General features: G+C 32.9%; 2 protein-coding genes across 2 annotated transcripts in view; one reads left to right on the forward strand and one right to left on the reverse strand.

Annotated features, from left to right (window-relative positions):
- The window catches only part of Prp19 (pre-mRNA processing factor 19), a 46046-nt gene that overhangs the window by 1386 nt on the left and 33094 nt on the right, over nucleotides 1–11566 (reverse strand). The gene's annotated exons all lie outside the window — the stretch shown is intronic.
- LOC141406116 (uncharacterized) lies at nucleotides 4636–6422 on the forward strand. Its single transcript, XM_073991196.1, has 2 exons — nucleotides 4636–5341; nucleotides 5429–6422. The coding sequence occupies exons 1-2, from the start codon at nucleotides 5053–5055 to the stop codon at nucleotides 5542–5544; spliced, it is 405 nt and encodes a 134-aa protein (XP_073847297.1). The 5' UTR covers nucleotides 4636–5052; the 3' UTR covers nucleotides 5545–6422.

The following is an 11566-nucleotide window of genomic DNA, read 5'->3' on the forward strand; positions in this document are numbered from 1 at the left end:
GAGTTTTAAGTTTTTCACGAAAACCGAATAATCGAAAAACCGATTATTGCATTTCACTGCGTATCCCTATTGCACAGAATTCGCGGAATGTACAAAAAATTGATAAATTATTGAATATAAGTCTACTTTTTTCAAAATTAAGGCCCATTTAGTGGTCATAAAATTACAAAAAAAAATGTTGTGGATCCAAACTTCACGGCAAATCAAATGAGACTACAATCATACAGATTGGTGTTATAGTTTGGATGTTACAGCCAAAATAAGCATATATTTCGGTCAAAAAAATAATTTTTTGTTTAAAAAAATATTTTTCACATGCATTATGTAGTAGAAAATATTGTAAAAATTTATAGGAATACTTCCTTCATTTTGCTTAAATCTCCCAACAAAATAGACGGATTTTGTTTTATTGACATTCATATTAAAGCTTTCCCATTAGGGAAGCTAATTGGGTTGATGGGGATATATGTCAAAGCTTCTGAAATGGAAATAGAGGTCAAATAACCCATTTTTATTTATATGCATTTTTAAATACGTGTAAATCGCGTAAATTTCAAAATCAGTTTGTCCGCATATGATTTTCATGTACAGTAATACCGTATCTTTTAATTTGAATATAGTTTTCGAAATTTAATTTGGAGGCTAAGATGTAGCATCGGCTGCATCTTAGTGCCTAAAAACGTATATAACGTCGCTAACATGCGCGGAGTGCGTATGCTTTTTGTCCGCATCCGATTTCAGTGTCCACCATAAAAATCTACATCGATATACAGTCAGAGTCAAAAGAAAGTTTACACCTCACAAAAAGTTGTCAATAGCATAATTACACCGGTATAGGGATATAATAAATATAAAATATAAATGCAGTTTTTTTTAAGTGTTTAGCGGTGAATTAAAATCCACAAAATATTAGGCCTTGCATAAGCTTAATTATGAAATAAATGAAGATTGATAAAATAACCCAAAACTTTAAGAGTCAAAAGAAAGTTTACACTCTTGCCAAAAGTAAGACATTTTTTAATCCTTTAGCTTGACATGCCTTTATTTAAGCTTTTTAACTTATTTTGATCCTATTCGAGTGTATAAATAGTAAATCCACCAGTATTTTAGGGAAAATCCGGTGGTAATACCCCATTGGACTCGTAGTACGCTTTTCGGGCAATTTTGACACAAAATAGGGCTTTATTTACCTTTCTTTCGATTTTTTTCGGTAAGTACTCAGTAGATTTGAGGTCTAGAGACTACAATGAGTGATCCCAGATGCATGGGAGTAAAATATAGCAATTTGTTATTCATGAATATGGGCTAAGCCTTCAAAGCCCTGCCCAAATGTCAGATCCCCCTTGGATATAGGCCCCATTTCAGTTCACTAGGATCAGTAATCTCGTGTCAATACGAGTATCTGATATTGTTCTTGTATCCTTGAACCCATACAAACTATTTCTTTGAACACCGCTTCTGTCAGGTACCCGATGAAGATATATAAGACACTCTGTCAAGTTTGATTCTGTATACCACATTTTCACCGTTATAAGCTTCGTTCGAAATTTTTTCACCAAATATAGTTAAATTTAATTTTAAATTTATTTTTCTATTTTCATAACCATTTTCACATATTTTGTCGCAAAATATGCCACAACTGTCGAAAAACATGAACGAAGCTTTTAACGGTGAAAATGTGGTATACAGAATCAAACTTGATAGAGTGTCTTATATATCTTCATCGGGTACCTGACAGAAGCGGGGTTCAAAGAAATAGTTTGTATGGGTTCAAGGATACAAGAACAATATCAGATACTCGTATTGACACGAGATTACTGATCCTAGTGAACTGAAATGGGGCCTATATCAAAGAGGGATCTGACATTTGGGCAGGGCTTTGAAGGCTTAGCCCATATTCATGAATAACAAATTGCTATATTTTACTCCCATGTATCTAGGATCACTCATTGTAGTCTCTAGACCTCAAATCCACTGAGTACTTACCGAAAAAATTCGAAAGAAAGGTAAATAAAGCCCTATTTTGTGTCAAAATTGCCCAAAAAGCGTACTACGGGTCCAATGGGGTATTACCACCGGATTTCCCTAAAATACGGGTGGATTTACTATTTATACACTCGAATAGGATCAAAATAAGTTAAAAAGCCTAAATAAAGGCATGTCAAGCTAAAGGATTAAAAAATGTCTTACTTTTGGCAAGAGTGTAAACTTTCTTTTGACTCTTAAAATTTTGGGTTCTTTTTATCAATCTTCATTTATTTCATAATTAAGCTTATGCAAGGCCTAATATTTTGTGGATTTTAATTCACCACTAAACACTTAAAAAAACTGCATTTATATTTCATATTTATTATATCCCTATACCGGTGTAATTATGCTATTAACAACTTTTTGTGAGGTGTAAACTTTCTTTTGACTCTGACTGTATATCTATTTCAAGGCGGTCAACGAAGAACCGTGGATGTAGCATCACACACTATTTTTTGGGATAAAATGAATGTAGCTCCCTTATCAGTGAAGTTTTCAAATCTCTGTTTCCGCTAAAACAAAGATGCTGTATTAGTTGTTTCATTGCAGTGGAAACGAACCGCAGAAAACGCGATAAAATACGCGATATTTCCAAAAACAATTTTAGGTGATTTTTCTACTTTGGATTTTCTTGTAACTCGCGTTTTAGTGGATGGATTTTCACGGAGAATGATTTATTAGATCCGGAACGTAAAAAACTAAAATGTGCAATCAAGTACGAGGAAATCGAATGACAATTGTAAAAATTAGGCCCGAATAATATGATTTTTAGAAAAATATTCACACAAAATTTCGTCATTTCGATACATATTTCTGTGAAGCTGTGGAGGCTACATTCACGATATACGTATCAAAAAGCTCAGAATCGCAAGTACTATAATCCTATTAAAGCCTTTTTGAAAAATCTGTTTGCGGAACGCGACTAGAAGAAAATGTCAAAAAATACTGTAAATTTGGCTTCAAAATGTCAGCGTCATTTATTGGTAGACGCTGATGAAATTTTGAAAAGTTATACATTAGTGAAATTATCCTTATTTAGTTGGCTTCTACTTTTACTTTGACAGGAAAATCGTGAGAAGTGTGGTTTATTCACAAATCGAGAGAAAACAAAAAAAGACACGTTGGCTTCAACCCATTTTTACCCATTTTCTAACATAAATATAGCCACAGCTTCCACGCAAATTAACTTTTGAGGCCAATATTTTTTGCCACGTCCAAAAACATTTCATTTTATCCATAAACATTTAATTTGTATAATATACAATCACAAGTCGCGTGTTCTAAAAGGGTAAACCTTGGCTTCAGCTATGTTAAATTTTCAAAAATATTGGTGATATACATTTTGAACAAAAACGTGGCGAAGGCGCCCCATGTTACCATATATATATATATATATATATATATATATATATATGGTAACATGGGGCGCCTTCGCCACGTTTTTGTTCAGAATGTTCTCATATCGACATCATTAAAGTTTTTCCAAATATTATTTTTGGTAAAAATATTAGCATATCTTGACTATAAGTTTTGATATATAAATGATTATATGCGTTTTTAAAATATTCAGGTATGTGATGAATTTCGAATCGATTTGGTATGAAAACGATTTGTCCAAAACGAGTGAATTATATTTAGATGTGATGGGAACCGCATCGAATTTCAATTCCACGTTGTTTCAATTTCATTAAATTCCCCCATACAAAAAACGGACTAGTGATCCCGAATCTCCAGCTGAAAGGTACATAAAATACTTTTTGGCAAAAGCCGAAATAAAATTTAATGGAAAATAAAATAAATGTGTGTTCTTATTTAAATTGGCCTAGTGAGGAAATTTTTGTGCTATTACATGATGAGAACTACAAACAGCGCATAACAACATATTAAGCGCGTATCTTCACCAATTTGCAATTTGGAGATGTTACAAGTAGATTTTTTGTTCTGTGCTTTTTTATCAAAATATCAAATATTTTGTTAACAAAATATTCCAAAAATAAGGTAAATAAATGTTAATTTATCTTTTTATTCCCGTTCTTACATTTCAAACTCTTTCTCATAAAAAATCTAACCAAATTTATTACATCGTTTTTCAATCGACCACAAAAATATGACCGTTTTCAAAACGAGAAAAATAAACGATTATCGGATTGCATCACACGTCTTTTTGATCAATTTTTCCATAGAACAAAATGGAATATGAAACCGATATCGAAAACAATTCGATGTCGGAAAATGTACATGCATCACACCTACAGTCGTTTTCGACTCGTTTTGAGATCGAAATCGATTTTCATCACATACCTGATTATTTTTGAGAATTTACAAAATGTCTAAAACGTGGCGAAGCCTCCCCACCCATGGGGTAGCTTCGCCATCGACATAGGACATATATCAACGGACTCTAAAACTGACATTTACCATACTTCCTCCTCAAATATCAACTTTATGCATAAAAGGAACAAGTTTTCTATTTAATAATCTAAAATGATTCTAAAATTTACAAAAATAAACATATTCTAGCCGTTAATTGAAGTAGGTACATTGAATTTAGGCATAAAAAGAAATTTTTGCCAAATTAGATATTTGATTTCAACTTCACATTCAATAGCACAAACAATTTAAGTTAAACCTGACATATTTCTCACATTAACCCACAACACCCCTATCATGGCGTAGCCGCCCCACCCCCTACATAGTTCATAATATGAATATATTGACACTTATAATTACTTTTATCATGCAAATTATTTGGATTTATATTCTTCAGTAGTTGTCTATTAACGGTATAAAATATAATTTTGATATCTCAAAAGGTATACAAGATATCACAAAATATACCTACCATGAATATTTTTCGCAATACCCCAAAACTATGAAACCGCGTTCATCAGCAATCATATATTTGATAGAAATTCCAATTTTTTGGAGATGAAAGATCTTAGTTAAACTCACAATTTTCCCTTTAACGGCATTTCTGTAGCAGTTATAATTATCAAGAAAATCGGCGCTGGCGAAGGCGCCCCAATGGCGAAGCCGCCCCAATTTATACTACAGACTGGTCATTCGTACGGTAAAATGAAGTTATTACCGCATTCTACTACCGTTTCCCGTAATATTGCCATTTTGTACCAAACCCAACATGTTATATTAAAGGAGGAATTGGTATCAATAAAAGATAATGGATTTGCTATAACATGTGATTTGTGGAAGAACGAATTTTTAAAGAGAACAAATATTGGCGCCACCGCTCAGGATGAATCGCTGTCACATAAAGTTTTGGCTATGAGAGGAATGGATAATCTTAAAAATACTGGTAAATATTTTATTTAACGTTTTTCTTTGTTTTTGTTGATATTTTTTAATTATGTCTTATTACTTATAATTAATTATATCAATTTAGGACATAACATCAGAATTAAAATGGAGAACATTTTAATACTTTGGATGCGAGCTGAACCATTTGGTGCGCGTCGTAACCGACAGAGGCTCAAACATGAAGACGGTTTTTTCAAATGAGCAGCACATTTTTTTGCATAAACCACCTTCTTAAAAACGTCATTGAAAAAGCAATTGCTGATGTGGAGGAGGTCAAAACAATGTCAAGTGAATGCGCAAAAGTGGTCAAATACTTTAAGAAAGTAGGTATAAACAGCAGCCTTCATTCAACTCTAAAAAGCTACACTCCAACACGATGGAATACCATTTACTATCTGCTGGAATCAATTAAACAGAATTGGACAGATATAACACGAATGCTTGAGGAGAAGGACGAATACAGAAGAATATCTCACCTCAACTTGGGAACCATCAACGACATCGTTGAGATTCTTAAACATTTTGAGGAGTTCCACGACTATTGGAAGCTGAGAATTATCCCACATTGCAACATGTCATTCCTCAAATTCACAAATTGAAAAGTATACATATGCAGACAAACAAGCTACTCGGAAATCACGCGGAAATTTAAAGAAAGGCTACTGCATTATCTAGAAACCTTGGTTGCCTCAAATATATTTGATGTGCATAGGGTGACACTCTTCTTGTTTCCACCAGCGAATAAACTTCATCATTTTGAGCAGAAGGATGTGGAACAAATTCACGATGAATGTATTAAAATGGCAAAGCATTATGAAAATTCTTCAAGTGATAGTTCATCAAATGATGTAGAAGATACAAATATTGAAGAAGATGCATTTTTCTTTTTTGTTCAAAGTTCAGCATTGCTAGGACAACGTGAGGGGTTGAGTAACGAAATAACCAGATACATTGCAAAAACCGTTTTGTATTATAAAGATTTCAATTTACTGCATTGGTGGGAGTTATATAAAAGTGAGTTCCCACTTCTTTATAAATTGAGTGTTTTTATAATTGCCACATCTGCAAGTTCTGCAGCGTCAGAAAGAATTTTCTCTAGACCACGTCATTTATTATCCGATAGAAGGTCAGTACTTGGTAAAAACACATCAAACGTTAACAATATTATGTTTTTAAATAGCAATTTAAATGTAAAAAGTATCATTTCAAATACTCTAAATATTGATTACTAATTTTACTTTTAACATATTTCTTTATTTTATTATATATGTGGGATGAGAAAATTTGGTATGCTCATACATCATACTTGAAGTTAGTTCTTACAACGACGCAGAAGAGTAAAGACGTGCTTCGGCAAACTCGCATTTTATTCATTTCATTTATTCATCTTTGATTTTCATTATCCATTTCATTTTATTAAAATGAGTTCGCTTTGTTAATAAACTTTAAATATGAATTTAACTAAATATAATTCCTTTAATTACTTTGTTTAAACATGAACTTACGACTTTTAATTGAGAAAGGAAGGAATTAGTGAACAAATTGTAAGACTCTCTCGGGATAGATATATTAAATCCCATAAATTTGGGATTTTACCGGGATAAAACTATTTAAAAACTATATATATTTATTTTATTTATTATTTATCTTATTTAATTTTTTCTTTTTAATTTTGATAACTTAGTTATTCTTAGTTGTTTTAAATTTTTATGATTTTAATTACTTGAATAGTTTTTTGTTGGTCTCATTTTAATACAAACAAATATTTCAAATTTAATAATCTACCATTTTTTCTCTAGGTTTCAGGGTTTTCAGGAAGGTTTTCTGCCTTTTATACAATAAAAAATAATTCAAAAACCTAACCGTGTTTTATTTATATAATAATCAAATATTCTGGAATGCGGGATTATTTGTATTAAAAATTACAGACATTTTTGTGAATATGTCAATGGATGTATGAGCTTACCACTAAGAGCAGAGATACTTACAGTAAGCCACACATCACATTACACGTGGGAAGTAGGTAACATCATTTCATTCATTTATTGCAGTATTTGCAGTGTTTATTTCGAACGCCTAATCATTTTGTTATGGCACAATAGTTTTAACGTTTACTTGATTATCGAGTTTCTTTTAAATCATTGACATTTTATGGTGTAATGTTATGAGAGGACATTCCTAAGGTAATAAACCACCTGAAAGTAAAAATCCTAATTTTCCAAAAAAAGTCGTTTATTGTATCATAATGTCATAAAATTTATGGGAATTTCTTTAAGGTTTTTCTTATTCATGTAACCTAATTCACACAGGACATTTCATCACTCCAACAGGTAGAACATTTCGAATTGTTCAAACATTTGCCGTTTACACATGTTTTATGACGCACCACTCAGCTGTTGTGTTGAGCGACTTTATCGTGGTGGTTGGTTTGGCTTGGATGGTCTTGAAAATTTCGTTGTGTAGCTTGGATGGTCTTGAAAATTTCGTTGTGTGGCTTGATTGACTCGAACATTTTGTTGTGTGAGTTGATTGACTCGAACATTTGGTTGTGTGGCTTGATTGACTAGAACATTTCGTTGAGTCGGCATAGCTTGATTGGTCTTGAAAATTTCGTTGAGTTGATTTACTTGACTCGTTTTTAGCGTTGACATACAACGACTTATCTTGTTTTTTGTTCCAAGGCTTGAATGGAGAAACAAGTGGCTTGTGCAGATGTTTAATATGTATATATGTTATGTTTGAAGGGAAATATATTCTTTTCTCAGTTAGATGTCCTCAAAAGCTCGAAATAAAACCAAAAATACATAACAGAGCATATTAACAGAGGATTGTTTAACCGTAATAATAGGGATCTGACTTTGCCGTTAGAGACTAAACCCTATACATGGCAACAAAACTTTGAAGAATTAACATGTTTTCGTTGAAATCCTAGAAAATATAACTCTATTTCATTTAGAAGATAAGTTGGCACTAGTTTGGACCTTCCAAAAGGATATGCACAGTAACAATCTGGAGAAAAGACAAAGAACTTGTGGTATAGAAGTTCTGTGGCCGTTCTCTAGGGTTGTACGTTTTTCCTAGACTATAACAAATAAAAAAAATGTGAACTAAGGTCAATAAGGCAACTACAGCATCAAACCCAACGACCAGAAAATCATATTGGGAGGTCCTTGAAGAAAAATCCTGCAACCAATACCAGAATCCGCTTGGTTCGATACCAAGCATATATCCAGGCGGTACTAACGCCATCAGCTGAAGAATAAATTACTAGACACTAGCTGCTATTGATATACTTTTATTCGCGAGTGTTAAAGTGTAGATACGGGGGCAGTTCGGAAACTTATTAGCCTAGCACAAAAAGCGCGGTATAAACAGAAAAAAGTTAAGTGTTTTGGAAACTTCCATCTCTGTTATGAACACATGTTAAATTTTGTTTCGATCTGGCAACTCCTTCATATAGAAACAGGTGTTCAAAAAAGACGCATCCGCAATTTTTTTACAATGGAAAAATTAGAAATGCATGCTGTCATTAAATATTTACATAAAAAAGGTTTATCGGGACAAGAAATTCATAGTGATATGGTGAATGTGTTAGGTGAAAGTGCTCCTTCATATGCAACAGTAAAAAATTGGGTTGCTGAATTTAAACGTGGTCGTACAAGCATTGAAGATGAACCACGTAGTGGACGTCGAAAAACAGCAACAACAACAGAAATTGTAGCCAAAATATGGTATTAAATGATCGACGAATAAAAGTGCGTGAAATTGCTAATATCATGGGCATCTCAAATGATCGAGTCCATTTAATTTGTCTGAAGAACTACAGATGAAAAAGCTTTCTGCAAGATGGGTGCCGCATTTGTTAACAGTCGATCAAAAACGCATAAGAATGAACATTTCTCAAGCTTGTTTGGATCGTTTTAAGCGAAATAAAATGGATTTTAAGCGTCGTTTCATAATTGTTGATGAGACATGGATCCACCACTATACACCAGAGACAAAAGAACAATCCAAACAATGGACTGAAGCTGGAGGAAGTGCCCCAAAGAAGGCAAAAACAATTCAATCGGCTGGTAAGGTTATGGCAACGGTTTTTTGGGACTTCAAAGATATTTTATTGATTGACTATCTGCAAAAGGGTAAAACAATAAATTCAGAGTACTATTGCAACATTTTGGATCAATTAAATGTACAAAACGTCCTGGCTTACAACACAAACAAATTATTTTTCATCAAGACAACGCACCAGCGCACATGAGTGTTTTAACAATGGCTAAAATCAACGAATTAAAGTACGAGTTGCTTGAGCACCCACCTTATTCTCCTGATTTAGCTCCCAGTGACTTTTACTTGTTCCCAAATCTAAAAATATTCCTTGCAATTACAGTTGTAAACCACTATTTTGAAGACCTTGAGGAAAACTATTTTAATCAAGGGATAGAATTGCTAGAAAAGCGTTGGACTAAGTGTATTGAAGTTTCAGGAGATTATATTGAAAAATAAAAATATTTTTGAAAAACTAACTATTCTCTTTCATTGCTATTATTTTTTTCGCCGAATTTTTGGAGTTTTTGTGAAAATTGGTTTTAAATTTTCGAATTAAACTAAAGTTTTGAAAATTTTAATCAATTGGAGTCTTCTTTTGATACGACTGCACGATTAAATAGCTAGAATATGAGCTCATTTTCTGATCATAAATGACTCCTTTGTCGGGAGGAAAACTTAACCTCAGGCGACTCTTCTAAAAGTTATGGTCGTAGGGTCCACGCTTTGGTACAGCCCCCATATAGCGGTACCCCCCGATTTCAGCTATTTTGAAGCTTTTAACTAAATTTTAACACCGAATTAGCTATAATTTGACATTTAGGGTTTCCAATGACCAATGGGCATATGTCCACGTTTTCTTGTAGCCCCCATATGACGGTATCGTCCGATTTCCGGTATTTTAAAGTTTTTAGCTACATGTTCTGGGCGAATTGTCTATAATTTGGCATTTAGGGTTTCTAGTGGTCAAGTGACTTCTTCAGCTAAAATTGTGCGCATAGGTACTTCCGCAACAGAAAAAAAATTCCATATTAGATCAGAGTATTTCATGGTGGAGGGTAAAAAAAGTTCTGCACGTCGAACATGACGCTTTTTAACTTGTTTTTTTTTTCTTACGAACGCCCCCACGCTTCACTTTTCACCATGATCCGCATCATGGTCTGGGCTGCCAGATTATTTTAATGAAAAATCGTCAAAATGACGATACATAAAATTAAAATCGTGGAATCTTCTTTATAAAATCAAAAATATGTGGTGATCGGTCCAGCCGTTTTCGAGGTAGAGAGGAAACCATAAAACGCTTTTTAAAAAGAAGAGTTTTGAAGTCGGTCATTTGTCACAAAACTTTATATTTTTCAACAAAAAATTACCGATAGTAGATCAAGATGAGCCTTTTCCGAAAATAATGTATTTTAAAAAACGCTGGTAGCTTGCTTGTAAAAAATAAAAAAATGTGTTTTTGGGGATCACTGGGGTTAAGTAAGCCCTTAAACAAACATGAATTGGGAAACCCATGTTGTTGCTAAACAAGTGTCTGTTGTTTGTTTATATTTTGTAGCCAGGACAACCATTTTATATTTTTCTACTACGAAGCAAGATAATTTCTAGAAGCATATTAAATTGTGATAAATGTTGGCGTTTAAACGTAAAAACAAAATAAAATCAAAATATGAAGGTATGTTGACATACACATGCAATTTTTAATAAATATCTCATTTCACAAAATTGTTCCAGAGAGTTTTAACAATGGCTAAAATCAACGAATTAAAGTACGAGTTGCTTGACCACCCACCTTATTCTCCTGATTTAGCTCCCAGTGACTTTTACTTGTTCCCAAATCTAAAAAAAATCCTTGCTGGCAAGCGTTTTACCTCACTATTTTGAAGACCTTGAGGAAAACTATTTTAATCAAGGGATATAATTGCTAGAAAAGCGTTGGACTAAGTGTATTGAAGTTTCAGGAGATTATATTGAAAAATAAAAATATTTTTGAAAAACTAACTATTCTCTTTCATTGCTATTATTTTTTCGCCGAATTTTTGGAGTTTTTGTGAAAATTGGTTTTAAATTTTCGAATTAAACTAAAGTTTTGAAAATTTTAATCAATTGGAGTCTTCTTTTGATACGACTGCACGATTAAATAGCTAGAAGATGAGTTCATTTTCTGATCATAAATGAC

Source organism: Musca autumnalis, unplaced genomic scaffold, assembly GCF_047663935.1.
Source record: "Musca autumnalis isolate F117 unplaced genomic scaffold, ASM4766393v1 scaffold_5, whole genome shotgun sequence".
Classification (NCBI taxonomy): domain Eukaryota; kingdom Metazoa; phylum Arthropoda; class Insecta; order Diptera; family Muscidae; genus Musca; species Musca autumnalis.